The 17347-nt window shown below is 43.4% G+C and overlaps 1 protein-coding gene across 5 annotated transcripts in view; it reads left to right on the forward strand.

Moving 5' to 3' along the window:
• RAD51B (RAD51 paralog B) overlaps positions 1–17347 on the forward strand; it is a 760911-nt gene that overhangs the window by 525461 nt on the left and 218103 nt on the right. For all 5 annotated transcript variants that reach the window (XM_047797790.1, XM_047797794.1, XM_047797793.1 and 2 more), the window contains one exon: positions 5574–5677. In XM_047797790.1, coding sequence (XP_047653746.1) covers positions 5574–5677 — 104 coding nt within the window. The remainder of the gene's footprint in view (positions 1–5573; positions 5678–17347) is intronic.

Consider the following 17347-nt stretch of genomic DNA (forward strand, 5'->3'; position numbering starts at 1 on the left):
CAGCTGCAGCTTCAATTCAACCCGTAGCTCGGGAACTTCCATATGTTGTGTGTGCAGCCCTAAAACGAAAAAAAAAAAAAGAAAAAAAAAATTTCCACTGGTTGTTTTTGCTCATGGTCCTTGGTTAGGACCCAAGCTTACCTGTCTGATGAGCTGCCAAGCACATGGGTACTTTCTTTGTACTGTTTTCAGTGGTTTAGGGACATGGAGTTCTTCAAATAGGCACTACTGGCCAATTATGGCTCTGACCTCTGAAAACATCTTCCAGACCTGAGAAGGACTGACAATTTTATTACCACAACATTTTTTGAATGCTTAGCTAATTAGCAACTCCTAATTATTCACATGTAGCTCTTCCTCGGAAAACTTGAAAGCTCAGACTCACTTCATCTTGTCACTTTAGCAAACATCTAAGCAACAAACTCCTGGAATTTGCTTGAAAAATGTAAACAGTAATTTGGGCTTAAGCAAGAGGGAAATAAGAACGTAAATCTGCTGCTAAAATGAATATATAACATGGTTAAAAGTTTGGTAGGAATAACATAACTTATTGACTATATAAGCAGTCTTTTTTCCTTTTTTTTTTTTTTTTAAGGGCTACGCTTGTGGCATTATAGAGCTTCCCAGGCTAGGGATGGAATCGGAGCTACAGCTGCTGGCCTACGCCACAACCACAGCAACTCCAGATCCAAGCCGCGTCTGTGACTTACACCACAGCTCACAGCAACGCCGGATCTTTAACCCACTGAGCAAGACCAGGGATTGAACCCGAAATCTGATGGTTCCCAGTTAGGTTCGTTTCTGCTGCACCACAACAGGAACTCCTATTTAACCACTCTTCATGAAGCATCCTCTGTCTCAGATTTTGTGGTTGAGGCATACCAGCAGAAATGAGACATGGATTTTGGCCCTCTGAAAATAGACACTATGGGTGTAAGAAAAGCACACAAGTAATATACCACGGGGTGGGAAACGGCAGTAGCATGAACAAAGGAAATGAAGGGTTATGGGAGTTTAGAGGAGGAAGGCTTTAGTCCAGGGATGATCAGGGAAATGGCCTGTAAGAAGCAGTGTTGAAGACTTGTCAGCTGCTATAAGACATTACAGTAAAGAATAATGAGCTAACAGTTGGGGATAATTAACATATTCCGGGCAGTAGGCATTCCAGTGTGGAGGGGACATGGGGAAGAAGTGATTCAATTAGAGCTGAGTGTGTATGAAGTGGAATGAGGGAAGACGTGTGGAGAGGCAGGTTAGGCAGAGGCTGTAAAAGTTTTGAATGCCAGTGTTGGGAATTTAGAATTCTTAGCAGGCACTTGGGAGCCACTGAAAGTGTTCGAGCATACTGATCATAAGTGGCAGGGTAGCACACTTAGACATGTGTGGGGGGAGATCAATCTGGCAGTGCAATAGAGGGTGTTTTCTTTTCTTTTTTTTTTTGGCTTTTTTTTAGGGCCACGCCTACAGCATATGGAGGTTCCCAGGCTAGGGGTTGAATTGGAGCTGCAGCTGCCGGCCTACACCACAGCCACAGCAACACCAGATCTGAGCCGCATCTGTGAACTACACCACAGCTCACGGCAATGCTGGATCTTTAACCCACTGAGCAAGGCCAGGGATTGAACCCACGTCCTCATGGATACTGCAACAGGAATGCCAGGATGCTTTCTTATGGGGAGAAACTGACAGCAGCATGGAGAGCAGTTAGAAAGCTCCTATGGGTCTGATACAGGCCGAGGTAGGAAGAATGGATGTAGGTGAGATAGTGAAATCCATCCGACTTTGCAGGTCATTGGGATTGAGAAGCACAGCAGCAGGAGAAATGTTTAAATGGAACTGAGGTTTCCCACAAGGTTAACCAGAAGGTCAAAGAAGGAGGAGCAAGTTTATAAGGTAAGGTAAGAGCCAGACTTAGAGATACTGAATTTACGGTGCCCCAACTCATTACGTCAGGCAGGCAGATCGTGGAGTTGAAAATGGGGGACAGGTGCGGCAGTGAGTGGGAGGTTGAGAAAAGGCTCAGGAGTCATCCACCTGGGGGTGTCATCCTTGTCACGGGGAGGACATGCCATATAGAGAGGACATTCCAAGCTTGGCAAGAATGAGTCATACATGGCTCATCAGTATGTTTGAAAAATTTTGTGTTTAAAGAATTTTTTAAAAAATAAGCCAACATTTTACCATCAGAAGGTTATACTTAAAGTATTGATCTTAACAATTAAAAGATCAAAAGGATGTGGCTAACCATGAACTCCTCTTGCCATCTGACAGCAGCTGAGCTGGGCAGGGGCTGTCCTCTGGAGACCATGGATGAGTTGTCGCACTCCCCGCAGTCTCCACTCCTCCCCATCAGCTGCTAACACTTCATATTAAACAAAAAGTGGATGAGTGATTGCCTAGGGCTGAAAGGCAGGACAGAGGGGCTGGAGGCTTATGGCTAAGGGGTATGGGGTTTCTTCTTGGGGCAATGAAACTTCTACAGTTGACTGTGGCGATAGCTAAGCAATTCTGAATATAGTAAAAACCATTGAGCCATGACCTTTAGACAGGTAGATTGTACAACATGTGAATTATCTCAACAAAGCTGTTTTGTAAAAACGCAAGCAAAAGGGACATCGGTGGCCATTGTCCTTGCCATGTTGGTTTTCTTGCCATGTTGATTTTCTTACAGCAGAAAATACCTCTTGGTTAATGTGTCTCTGTCAAAAAGCAGAAAATGAAAAACAGGCTGAGAGGGTTGTGTATTTCAGGGAGAATGGAAGAGAGGACAGCTCTTGGTGGTAGTGAAGAATTTCTACATGTTAAGATGCAGACACCTGGCCTCTTTATAAATATTCATTACCTTCCTAGCCACAGAAGGTATGTGGGTGTCAAAAATTGGGTCATGGCCAGGTCTCTGAGGCTCACCCAGAACGAAGGAGAGAGGGAGCAGAGAAGCAGAGAAGGAAAAGGAGGAATCAACATGGTTGGTATAAGGAGAAACAGAGAGGATGCTGTATTGGATGCTGAAGAAGGGGATCAACTACTGGCAAGAGGTCAAGGAGGATGGGGACAGAGAAGACGGGAGGTTACTGACCACCCACTGAGAGAGCTTAGAGAACTAGGGCCGGAGAGAGACACAGATGCAGACAACCAAGTGCTCAGAACACCTAGTTCAGAAGTTAGTGTTTCATCCTCAGGCAGGAGGACCATGGAAGGATTTTAAGGAGGGGAGCGGTATGATCAGATCAGCACAATCTAGATTTTTTGTTCTCAAATTAATTTGTGTGTGTTCTAAATTGTGTGCATGGTCACCCTAAATTTTATTCTTTCCTACGCTAAATTCTCCCTCACTCTGAAATCCCCAGGCTTGTTGAGGCCCCGGGTGTTGAGTCCGTCTAATTCACTCCTGTGCCTGCACAAACCAGAGGAAACATATGGTTGTTTTTTCCTAACCCGTGGGTTCTCAACATGGGCACCATTGTGTTTGGGGCTGGATACTTCTTTGTTGTGGAGGATGGCCTGTGCCTCTCGGGGTGATGGGCAGCATCCCTGGCCTCTACCCTCCAGATGCCGTCATACTCCCACCTAGGCATTGCCCACAAAATCCCCCCCAGCCTCGAAAGGGAGCCTTCCTACACTGTCGGTGGGAATGTAAGTTGGTGCTGCCACTATGGAAAACAATATGGAGGTTCCTCAAAAAACCAATAATAGAGTTGCCATATGATCCAGCAATCCCACTCCTGGGCATATATCTGGAGAAAACTCTAATCTGTAAAGACACATGCACCCTTAGGTTCACAGCAGCACTACTCCCAAGAATGGAAGCAAACTAAATGTCCATCGACAGATGAATGGTTAAGGAAGATGTGGTATACACGTATGCAATGGAATATTACTCAGCCATAAAAAAGAATGAAATGCCATTTGCAGCAACATAGATGGACCTAGAGATTAAAGAGAAAGACATATTGATAGGATATCACTTACATGTGGAATCTGAAACACAACACAAATGAACATATCAATGATACAGAAACAGGCTCACAGATATAGAGAATAGGCTTGTGGTTGCCAAGGGGAAGCGGGGGCAGGGGAGGGAAGGATTAGGAGTTTGGGATTAGCAGATGCAAACTATTATATATAGGATGGATAAACAACAAAGCCATACTGTATAGCACAGGGAATTGTATTCAATATCCTTTGGAAAATAGTATGAAAAAAGAATGTATATGTCTGTATGTGCATGTATGTGTGTGTGTATATATGTATATATTCATATATATATATATTCAGATATATTTATATATGTACTTGAATCACTTTGGTGTATAGCAGAAATTAATACATCATTATAAATTAACTATACATTAATAAATTTTTTTTTAATCACCTCCAGCCTAGAACCACTGAACCACATTCATCTGTCTCTAGATTTGAGCCCAGGAGCTTAGGGTCAGGCAAAATTGAGAAACCACCCTGAAAGATGCTGGTCCAGAAAGGAGGACCAATTCCTATTCCACACAGAGAGGTGACAATCAAGTGACGCTGTGAGCAGACAACAAATGAGAAACTCAAGGCCTCCTTTTGTTTTAGCTGAGTCAGTGGACTTCAGCTTTTTGGCACTTGGTCTCCTCTTTGGAAAGAGATGGTATCTTGAGGATAAAAGGCAAACTACAAGTCCCACTATGCCTCCTTGGGCAAGGCTAGGACCCCTCCCATGGCCAGGGCCAGAGTGGGCATAGAGTTTGGAGGGGACCTCAGGATGTGTAGATATGTAGTAGAGGATGGCTTCTAAGTAGTGGGACTTGCGAGCCTTCCTCTAACGACGAAAAAGAGGAGGAGCGTGGGAATGGGTTCCTCCTGGTGACGTCAGGAGGGACCAGTGAAGCTCCAGAGATGTCAGAGAGTAGTTGAAGTGCAACATGGTGTAGACTAGAAGCCCAGATAAAATTTACTTCAGATCCTCCTGCTTATAGGAAAGTCTTAGAAGGTAAAAGAATGTTTCTCTTTGGATAAGACTGTCTAGCACAGATTAGATATGAAATGGTGAGATCTTCCAGATTCCTCTTCTGGGTGTGTGTATGTGCAGAAGCTGGAAAAATGTAGGAATTTTATATACATATGCCATCATTTCTATATTGATAAGGAATATTGAAATAAGGCTCTTATCAAGCTGGAAAAGTCTTATTCCTCTATTAAACTAAGACTATTTCATAACCGGCTCTTATTCGGTGTAGTAAGTAGTGTTATGCCTTTCTGCCATGAATGTTGAGTGGCTTAATTTATTATTAACAATAGCTCCAAGCTGCCTTGGAATGGAAGCTCTTATTGATACATAATTTTTGTTATCTCTGAGCCCCAGGGGTGGTCAGTTTCACTGAGGCCAATGGCAACTCATGTGAGTTTTTCTTTTTAGTCTCATGTCCCTTAACCTGTCTCCTTCTTCTCTACTTCATCAACTTTCGTGGTAATGAACCGGACCCCCAAGTACTCTCTGAGCAATGAGCGGCCACTGGACTTCTCTTTATGCGAAACAGCGTGACAAGAAAGGGTGTCCATAATCACATTTCGTTTGCCCTGTTTCGTTTCAGGCACTTCTGGATCCAGCTGTATGACAGCTGCACTAGGAAACACCTGGAGTCACAGTGTGAACACCCGGCTGATTCTCCAGTACCTTGGTTCAGAGAAAAGACAGGTGAGTACTTTGACAATATTCTCCATCAAGGTGAGAGAACAAGATGTACCAGTCTGTGTTCATCTTCTAAAAGCACTGGCCACCCTGTCTGTTCTGGGCCAGCACAATCCGAGGGTGGGAAAAGAAACCAGCCTCCCTGCCTGACTCAATAGCAGTTAAAGTGGGGAGACAGGTCACATGCAGGGAAAAAAATATAAAAATAGACCCCCTAGAGTTAGCTTGTCCCCTGATACTTGCCAACAACTTGTGAATGACCAAGGTCCACACCTCTGGGGGTCTCAATGAATGGTCATGGCTCTTGGTTGGTGTTTGTTGAGGACTAGATAATTTGTATACAAATTAAATAACAATGGTGCTTTTTCTTGGTCAGTGTGTTTTGAAATCCTGCTAAGTGAATACCCAGATCCTGGGACTTTTGCATTAACTCATAAACCAGTAGATTAAAACATTGAATGATGCCAGCGATTATCCAACAGGATAATGACTCTCTCACAGCTCTCTGTTGACGCTTCCTCTCCTTGACTCAAGTGAGAAATTCCCTCTTCTACCCAAAAAAGTTTCTTTCTGCATCTTTCTTAATCTTCCCTCTCGATCCAAAGAAAAGGACACCACAGGCTGACCCCTTTGGTAAAATGTGTCCTAATTAGCCAGTTTATTTTTCCTGATGTCCAGCTTCAGCTTTATCCTGCTTGTGTGGACCAGGTTCCATCACGACCTCTCCTGCAAGCAGGAGGAAGAAGACAGGGTGATTATTCTGATGTGTTAAATGGGGCAAACTTCAGAAGGCAGATTCGCCCATCTTACTAAATATATGACAGATCTGAGTTATTCACGAAAGAGGCATGAAATATCCTACTGGTGGTCCTTCCACCTGGAGAAGGGGGTGGGAGGGGAATTTACCTGAATGAGGTAAACTGGCTCTTTTTCAAGCAATCAGGAATCATCAAAAACAGACATGAGCCTTTGCCTGTTCCAGATGTAACTTTCAGAGTGCCCTTGGTTACAGACCGGAGGAGCCTTCTTAGTTTGCTGGGGACTGTGTAAATAACATTCCAGCTTGATGATTGAGTCAGCCATGTTCTGAGATCGAGCTGCTTGTTTTCATTTAGGGGAACATTCTTGAGTTTTCAGGCCCTGGCGTGCTCATTACTTCAGTGATACCTTTTCCCTGATGATTCAAGGATCCTGAGCTCTAAATCCATCACTTCTCTTTCCCTGGAGCATGTCCGAAAATGTTCCTGTTGAGCCTGATGACCTCCGGTTTGTACCTGAAGTCATAAATCATGTTAAATAAACCCTGCTTGCGGTGAACAGGGATATCATTAAGGATTGTCAAGCACCACTACCTAAACTCTGATTTGAGGAAAGAGAGTTCCTTGTGAGTTCATTTATTTTCATGGATCCCTCACCTCACTCCTTGAAAACTTGTAGTTTCTCTCTGTTTTATTTATTTATTTATTTATTTATGGTCTTTTTTTTTGCTATTTCTTGGGCCGCTCCCGCGGCATATGGAGGTTCCCAGGCTAGGGGTCGAATCGGAGCTGTAGCCTCCGGCCTACGCCAGAGCCACAGCAACACGGGATCCGAGCCGTGTCTGCAACCTACACCACAGCTCACGGCAACACCGGATCCTTAACCCACTGAGCAAGGGCAGGGACCGAACCCGCAACCTCATGGTTCCTAGTCGGATTCGTTAACCACTGCGCCACGACGGGAACTCCTCTCTCTGTTTTAGATGTTAGATGACGCTCACTGATTTTATGATTCATTTCTGATATGGTACCATGAAGCCCAGGTTCCCAGAGCTTTACTAATTCTAGTTAGTATTTTTTAGTAAATAAAGGCATTAGAGCCACATTTTTCTTTTCCTTTTGTTTTAATAAATTATCCGGCCATGTCCATTTTATCAGTGTCAGCAGGAAGTAGCTGGTAGGACACGTGCTATTATTTTGGGTACTTTTGGTGACTGGAGGATTTTGGTGGCCCTGGGTTCTTGACTCATAAGGTCAGATGCAGGCCACTGGTCCTGAGAAGAATGGATCGATCAGTGACAGTCTATCAACTCACATCCTATTAGATGGGTCAGCGGTGTTATCTTAATCTGCAGAGGACAGCTTGTTACTATCATTACTAATCAATCAAGAGCAGAGTTAAATGTCTTTGAATCATGTTTTCAAAGAATAGTTAGAAATTAAAATATGATCAATGTTAAAATGGACAACCCAGGCAAAAGGACTTTAGTGAATGTATAGAAATGCATGTGCCTCTTGGGACCAGTTGTTAAACTTGTGACCAAATAACTAGGATAAACTTTGATATAGAAGACACGTCTCTATCTGATGACCTTATCTCCCCTTAGAGGATGTGCCTGGTGAGTCACTGAGCCTTTCCTGTGCTCTTACTTTATGACCAAGTAGAGAAGCCATAAGATAAACCTTTTCTGGGATATGCACACAAAACAATTCTTTAAAGCTACCCTTTAAGGTAATTGCACCAAACAATTTTTCCTTTGAACACAATTTAGTAGGAGGATCAGCCTAAGGTGGGCAGACCCATGGAACACCAGCCACTTGGGGAACAGGTTTTTTTTTTTTTTTTTTTTTCAAATGCGCAGGCAGAGGCCACTGCACCAAAGGATCAAGGTTATGGAATAAGGATTACGTTTTATCCCCTTTCTGTGACATTGAGCACAGAGCCTCTTGAATGTGAGACTTAGTCTGAGACCACAGGACTGGAAGAGGGTCAGGTCAAGCCAAGCAGATCTGCGAGCCGATTAACCCGAGAGCTGAATTGTATAGTCCAAGGCGAGGAGTCCTCCCTGGGTGATTATTTTCTTTACACCCTGGAAACTTTGTAAAATTATATAACCAAGAAAGAAATCTCCTTATCAGGGCACAAGCCAAGTTAATTCTCTTGTTTATTCTGCTTCAGTGTTTGTAAAAACCCTCTTAAGAAGCTGGGGAACATTTTCTTTTGGACTAATTTAGCTTTTTTCCATTTGACTTTTATTTACTCTTTTCCTCCTCTGCTTCAATCCTGCCCCACCCTTTTAGCAGCGTTCTTATTCTTACCAAAGACATATCCTTAGAGGAGGATTAAAATGGCTTCTACTAAGTGTTGTTGTTTTGTTCTTAGATTTTTTTTCTTTTTATGATCAAAAATATGTTTTGGTCGACTCTGTGCGTGGTTTGGGGATGTAAAGAAGACACAGTCCCTGCCTTCATGGTTCTTCTGGTCTGTATGGGAGGTGAACCAAAATGCAGTGTGTAAGTTAAAGAACAGACTCATATTCAGGTATGAGTTTGATTTGTGATATATAAAGTCGTTAAGACAATAACTGCTTTGCTTGGAGTTCCCGTCATGGTGCAGTGGTTAACAAATCCAACTAGGAACCATGAGGTTGCGGGTTCGGTCCCTGCCCTTGCTCAGTGGGTTAAGGATCCGGCGTTGCCATGAGCTGTGGTGTAGGTTGCAGACACGGCTCGGATCCCGCGTTGCTGTGGCCCTGGCGTAGGCCGGAGGCTACAGCTCCGATTCGACCCCTAGCCTGGGAACCTCCATATGCCGCGGGAGCAGCCCAAAGAAATAGAAAAAAACAAAAAACAAACAACAAAAAAAACTACTCCAGCTGATCAACAAATTAAGCAAAGTAGCAGGATATAAGATTAATATTCAGAAATTAGTCACATTTCTATATACTAACAATGAAATATTAGAAAAGGAATACAAAAAAAAAACAAAAACAAAAACAATAACTGCTTTGAAGCCAGAGGAAGGTAAACTCATCAGAGTCACATTTGTCTTTTCAGAAGGTGAGACTTGATCACTTTATTATTATGTTTTTAAATTTTATTGGAACATAGCTGACTTACAAAGTTGTGTTAATTTCAAGCATACAGCAAAGTAAATGACTTATACATATACACCTATCCATTCCTTTGCAAATTCTTTTCCTGTATGGGTTATTACACAGTATCGAGTCAATTTCCCTGTGCTATACAGTAGGTCCTTTTTACCTGTCTATTTTATGTATAGTAGTGTGTATATATCAACCCCACCCCCCAATTTATCCCTCCCTACCCCCCACATTTCTCCTTTGGTAAACATAAGTTGGATTTCGAGTCTGTTTCTGTTTTGTAAGTTCTATTGTATCATTTTTATTAGATTCCATGTCTTAGTGATCTTGATCACTTTAAATCAGCAAGCCCAGCTGCACTTCACACTCACCACAGAGGCATTTACAAAATACCAATACCAGGGAGTCACCCCAACCAAGTAAATCAAAATTGCTGGCAATAGGACCAGGCATCAGTGTTCATTTTCTTTTTAAAGTTCCTCCCCACTCCTCCAATGATTCTACTGGGCAGCCAAGTCTAAAACCTCTGCCTTAAATAGATCCAATTAGGTGAGTGAGAAAGGAGAAGGAAGATAAGGGGGTGAGGGCAAACGGCAAAATAAGAGAAGCAGGAGGGCAAGTCACATGTTCAGAAGACAATGGCTGGGGTTTGCCTTCTACCCAGAGCAGTGGGCTTGTACACACATTCATTCGACAAACCTTTATTTAGTCACCTCTTCTCTGTGTAAGATGCTAGAGATTCAAAATATGAGTTGGTGTCCTGTAGTTGTTTACAATTTACTTAGGGAAATAGATAAGCACATAAAGAATACATGCTGTACCAGCAGAGTGCATCCAGGAAGCATAGAGGAAGGAGCAGTCATTACAGCAAAGGAAGGTTCTGTGACCATTAATGAGGCAGCAGCATATGGAATGGATCGGCTGAGGACTTCCTTTGGGAAGCTCTCACAGTAACCAGGTGCCTTGTAATGGGGGACTGGAAACGTTAGAATGAGGGTGGTTATACTTGAGAGAATGATGAAAAAACTTGATGAAATATTCATACGCTTTCTCATCAAATCCTCATGAAGTCTGTTCGTACAAACCACATATGGGATTATATAAATTTTTAAGTGCCCTGGAAGGAGTTATGAAGTAAATTAATCCCACCTAAGCTTCACACCTTCTTGATGAAATAAATATTATGGCTCTCTTATTTCAACAAATTGGAAAGAGGTGACTTTTTCATATAGGAGGTTTATTTAAAATAGACTTTATAATAATATTTTCATCTTCTATTTAGAAGGCACCCTGAAGTTACAGAACACTTGAGGGAAGAACCTAAAGTACCCAGTAAATTGTTGACAAGACCAATGCTATTACTCAAATTCTTGATTCTTACTTGAATTCTTAGGCTTTTCTCAAAGTCCCAGGTTGTTTTGCATCTTGGAAATATTTAGTGTTTCCTTTCTGGTGATATAATTCTTTTCTCAGTATCCATTTTGTATTTTATTTTTATTTTATTTGTTGCTTTTTAGGGCTTCACTGTGGCATATGGAAGTTCCCTGGCTAGGGGTTGAATCAGAGCTACAGCTGCTGGTCCACGCCAGAGCCACAGCAACGCAGGATCCGAGCCACGTCTGCAACCTACAACACAGCTCAATGCAATGCCAGATCCTTAACCCACTGAGCAAAACCCAGGGATTGAACCCGCATCCTCACAGATACTAGTCAGGCTTGTTTCCAGTGAGACACAATGGGAACTTCCCATTCTGCATTTTAAAAGACTCAAACACCATCACTGTTAGACTTCCAAAACCTGCAGCCCTAATCAGCCCCTCTTCCCTCTGTTTTGCATGCAGTTGAACCTAGCACATGTTTCTAGTCTTGTATCTGTGAGACCCTAATCATGTGTCCTTGAAGGCTGTGACTGAATCTTATATGTGTACCCTATGAGGAAAGGCAAATACTCAGCACTTACATCTTCAGTGCATGTATCTTGAAAAGGGGATACATTAGGAGATTGGATTAACACATACATACTCCTATATATAAAATAGATAAGCAGCAACGGCCTGCTGTAAAGCACAGGGAATTCTACTCAATATCTTGTAACAACCTATAATGGAAGAGAGTGTAAAAAAAAAGAATATATATATATATATACCAAATCACTTTACTCTTGAAACTAACACAACATTATAAATCAACTGTATTTCCATAAATTTTTTTTAAAAACAAAGAGAGACAGATCTGAAAAAAAAAAAAGCAAACTCCTTGCATCCATTCTTGGACCCGGTCTAGAGGAAGAAGGACACATTGCTTATTTAGAATCACTCTTCCCCATAGGAATTGAGTTTTGCAGTGTAAAAATTCCTTTCAAGTATTAGTAATTGTCAGTGAAAAAGGTCAGCATCAGACCTTGTAACTCAAGCAGATACTTCTTTAGAAACTGAAAGAATACTGCATATAGGAATAACTTTTGTCAGAAGCAACCTGCTGGGAACTGTGGGAGAGTGGGAGCCCGGCTTTCCTTGAAATCCTACGTGGAATTCCTTTGTGTCGGCAAGCCAGAGGTCTAAACGCAGACCCAGGCAGAGTGAGTGAGGGGTCCCCCAGCTGCTCTCAGGGCACAGGCAACAAGGGGACTTGGGTTGAGGGGAAAGATAGGAAATCTTGGTTGTTCTCTTCCACAAGTCTGAGGTTCTCCTCTCTGTGGCTGGAAAGGCTTCATGAAGGACTGAGTAACCAAAGAAACGATGATAAATGTTTTCTGCCAGATAAACTGAAGGGCAGATTTGGAGCAAGAATGTCAGGCATATATCCGTATTCATCCAAACCAAGAAGGACGTTGGAGATGATGTTTTACCTGAAGTTAAGTCACAGTGTTATGCACCCTCTACCTTGGTGAAATGGCTCCAGGTTGTTCAGCGTGTTTGTTCCCTTGTCTTCTGCCCCAGCTCATCTGCTTTTCTTAGGCAAAGACACTGTGTGTGTGTGTCTTGATCCAGCCAGAGGAGAAGTTTGGCTGTGTTACAGGGGTGGGAGAAATTTCTTTTTAAGCAGAAATCTCTGCAGAAATAGCAAAGGGAACAGAGAATCCCAGCCAAGTACATTGCCTTGGGTATAAATGTTCCCTCCCTTTTCAGAGCCGCTCAAGTGTGAAATCTAACCCACTGCCCACACTCTTCCATCACAAGTGCTCTAACAGGTATTGAGAGACTGGGAGAATGTATAAAAGGGGAACCCAGAAGGGGGACTTTTAAAAGCATTCTTCTTTCATGTCACCAGGCAAATATATTAAAATCTGAGGAAATCCCACCTGGAAGCACACTGGAACAGCAAAGGAACATGGTGAGCTAGGACTCACGGAGCAGAAAGACAGGCTCTGGCTGAGAAAGGACAACTCACATACCCAAGCGCACACTTCCTCTCTCTAGCTCCACATTTGAAATAAGAATATCAGTATCTTCTCCACCATTTACCAAAAACCTCTATCAAACTCCCTTTGAAAAAGTCCACATACCCCCAAAATCACTCCTTCTGAATGGGCTCAGGTAGGGACAACTTGCACTCAAAGTAGTTCCATGGGAAACTGACGGTTAAAAATGCATCAGGACCACTGCTCCCCTGCTTCTGATGGGGGTGTTCCCTTTCAGATGCTTTGTCTGCGATAAACCATGTGCCTCTGCTGAGAGAGAGAACCCATTTTCCTAGGAGATTTTGAGCCACATGAGGTCAATAGAAGTTCAAATAAAAATCAAACCAAAACAAGGGTGAGGATCCACCATAGGGTTTTAAATACATTTTTTTTAATCAAGTAGAGTTGCAAAATTGAGTGTCGCCACCATTTCAAAAAAGAAAGGTAATTTAACACCAAAAAAAAGTAGATAGGGGGGCCTCCATGAATGGAGTACCAAGCTGTGGATGGAATGCATTTGTTTTTCTGGAAGATTTAGTATATGTCCTCATTTCTCTCTTTGAGGAGCATAGCGGCTGACCATCAGGGGCTGGGTGAGTGGTCCCCTCACCAAGTGTTTAGGTGACTTCCCCTGTGATGAACCTGTCATTTCACCCGTATCTTGCCACCTCCATCATTCTCCTACCACTCTGACTGGTTTTTACTTTTACACACTGTCTGGTACTAAATCCTCTTCTTCAGTGATATCCCCCGCCCCAGCTCTAACTTGCTAAGTAAACCAGGGCAAAGACGTGGATGAGAGAATTCTAGAGAAATCTCAGCTGTTGCAGGAAGTGGAAGAGACGGAGGGCTTTGGAACCAAACCAAAGACCTCATTGTCAGGCCAGCGAAACAGCGTAGGAAACAGCTACAAGATCTCTAGGTCAAGGCGTTGACCTGGGAGTCAAGGATGCTGACATTTACTTGGCTCATTTGAACATGAAGCTTGGACAGGATGTTGTAGTTTTGCCTTGGTTGCTTAGTTATGAGCGAGAAGAAAATGAGGCAACATCTTTGGTTAGGAAAAGCAGAGAAGGATTCAGTATCTACGTAAACTAGGGACTGTTTACAAAGGAACCAGCACTTTCCCTAGGACAAAGCCTTTAGAATACAACAGTGTCCCATCTGAAATGCCCCCTGTGGATCCTCTGATCCAGTGATGCTCATCTCCAACGAACTTAAGAACTCCGGGTATTTGTTAACAATGAAGACTCCCAACCCCACCTTCCCCACATGACCACCCAGAAGGTGGTTCTCAGACCCACCCTCTATTCTAGCCCCTTGGTTGCGGGTGAGCAAGTTAGGGTGACTTATTTAGGGTCACACAACCAGGACGCAGTAGAAACGGAACTAAGAGTAAATTCTGTCAATTTCTAATCTGTTGCCATTTTCACCTTACGGTGCTAACTTTTAGTAGGAAAACTCGGCAGAAAGGTCCCCAACTCAGTCAAATTACTAGGTTTGCAGGCCACGTGATTTTTATATTCCCTCTGACTCTCAGTGGTTCATAAAAAGGTTCTACAGAACTCTGCAGAAAAATATTTTTAAAAGGTATCCCCACCCCACATTGCAATGAATTACCAGATGAAAGTCAGCGTTTTAAATTCCTGGGCCCAGACATGTGAATAAGTGACTTCTTCCAAGTTGAACCTCACCGTGAGCGTGGACTTCCCAGTCGAATGACTTACAGACGGCATCCTGCAAACAGGGCTAACGTCTCTGCCCCTCTGCTGCAAATGGTCATTTGTGCTCGTGGAGGCCCCCCCTTAAATCTTGACCTTCCAGTTACCTACCTTCCTGGGCTAAAGGTGTGTGATGGTTTGGGAAAACTAGAGTTCTCTGGTCTTTTGTTTGTCTGGTCTTCTCAGTATGGGAGAGTCTTTTGGTTATCATATTTCTTAATCTTTGCATCTTTAGTTTGAAAAGTCTGAGTGGAACAGAGAGAGAAAGGGAGGCAGGAGGTAGCCCACACGGGACCCATTTTCTGCCATCTTGGGAGTCCCCTTGCTTGGTAGTGACGAGCATCCTTTCTCTGTTCCAGTGCTCCAGGCAGCACTACTTTAACGCCTCTTTAATGTCCAGGAAAGGAAGGAAGTTAGACTTTATTGAGTACCTACCTACCTGCAGGCATCACATTTGATCCTTTCACTTTTCCATCAACCTCCCCAAGAACCCTTTAGCATCTACCTTTTTACAAAGAGAGAAACTGGGCTAGGAAGATACATAACATGTATTCAGTACTGGTACCAAGATTGGAAACCAAGTATGTGTGACTCCAGAGCCTCAATTTTTGGTTTTTATTTTGGTTTTTTTTTTTTGGGGGGGGGGCGTCTATGCCATTTTCCTTGAGATGTAAACTTTTTTTTTTTTTTTTCAATTTAGGCATATAATGAGATGCTGGAAAGTGAAGGCTTGACTTAGCAGTGATTCTTTTGTTCTTACTATCTTCCTCTCAGATTTTTTCCCTGCGGAGGACTGGATCTAGAATGTCATTTAGCTTACCGCCAAGGCTTACTGAGTTACATATTAGAACAGCACTTCCCACTCAGGGACATCAGGAAGGAAAAGATGAGCTGCTTCTTGCTTTTTCTCTCTTGCTCTTGCCATTATCTGGCTTGTGACTCCTCGCATGTGACGGATTCAGAATGCTCCCGGCCCTGTCTGTGTATACGATTTGAAAAGCACAGCTTCTCACACATGTGGCCCAGGCAGGTCCAATTTTGGAGAATTTGTTGTCCGATTGCCGTTGATGGGGGAGGAGGCCTGCCTGAGGGGGTGCACTGCCTGAGCCTATGGCCTCTGCTTCTCTCCCAGGGGTCCGCTGTGGCTGTGAGGGTCACCACCTCGTACAATGCCAGTTTGCATTTCGGCCTCATTGGGACAGTGCACGGGGTGGAGCTTCAGGCCCTTCCAACATCTTCATGGCTTATGAAATCAGGTGTAGGGCCATGGGAAGCAGACAGAGGATTTACATGATGGAGGCGTGAGGGAAAATGAATCAAATGTGTCTCTAGCATTTGGTTTGAATGACTGTAAGTCTGATTATGTTACCATAACATTTTATGATATTCTGAACATTATCCAATGCATGATTGATTGTCAGCTGTAATATAATTCACAGAGCTTTCCTGACTTCTGCTGTTCTAAATAATTTGGATATTTTCGTTACCATAGCGTTGACGTACTCTCTCCTTCCTTCCCTCAACCTTCCTCTCTCCCCATTGCTCCTCTCTTCACACCCACCCCTTCAGTCACCTTCCCCGGGTTTTTAAATCCATCAGTGGCTCCTGGCAACTGCCTTAGAGTTCAAATGCTTGAAGCAGAGATTTTTCCACAGAGGGTCTCTTTCTGAAAATTTCCCTTCTTGGCTTGGCAGAGTTTGAGAGTTCTGGCATCTAAGACAAAGAACATGTGTGCTTGAGTCTTGGACCTTTGTTTTATTGTTACCAAAGGGACCACGATGTTGGGAACACCTTTGCAGAGCCAAGCTACAGTGGCCCTACCCACTGCCTGTTTTCTGAATCCTCCACACAGAACTGGCAGTGAGAGATTGAGTGGGGATTATGCTCCAGGACTCTAGGTAACAGGATCCTCGGAGGGTCAAGCCTCCAGAAAGAGGTCCATCATTATAAACCTCTGAAAGTTAGACCTGAGGCATTTGGTATGTCTGGGAGGGATTGAAAGCTCCCCTCCCCTCCCCACCCCCCCCCCACCCCCCGTCCTGGCTTTCTGATTGCTTTGCCTTATCCACCTAGCCATTTATTGAGAGTTTCTTTTGTGCCAGTTACTCTGCTAAAGGCTTCGTGGGCATTTTCTTGTTCAAGCCTCACGACTACCCTATGGGGTCTGTATTACTGGGTACACTTTAAAGATGAGTATACTGAGGTTTATAGAACTTCTCAAAACTGTTCTGAATCCCATGGCTTCTAAGGGGGCCCTTCCTATACACACTCTTTCCCCTACATCACCGAGCTCTTAACCGTTACCCTCTACTGAGCCCCGTGTTAATATAAGATTATTCATGCACACTGCTTGGAATTAATTGCAGAACATGTCTCCACTCAACCTTCCATGGTCGTAGGAGGTAGAATGCTGTCTTCAAAGAGTGGAATGAGTCATTGCCGGGAAAGAGCTGTGTCCATCTCTGTTAAGTAATCATTAGTTACTTCCTATAGTGATGTGGCTCTGGGTGCCAGCAGAACACCTGAGGAAGAACAAGAGCCATGAGACCTGGTCCTCTGAATCTCACCACCCAGTCAGCGGACGTCTTGACCCTTCTTCTCTCAGCTTCCACGTTCTGGCCTTTCAGCCAGTGTCTTTTCCATCTTCTGGTATGGCTTCAGCATTCTGCCATGTATTGTCAAAGCAGTCTCTG

The sequence above is a fragment of the Phacochoerus africanus genome, chromosome 9 (genome assembly GCF_016906955.1).
Source record: "Phacochoerus africanus isolate WHEZ1 chromosome 9, ROS_Pafr_v1, whole genome shotgun sequence".
Lineage (NCBI taxonomy): Eukaryota > Metazoa > Chordata > Mammalia > Artiodactyla > Suidae > Phacochoerus > Phacochoerus africanus.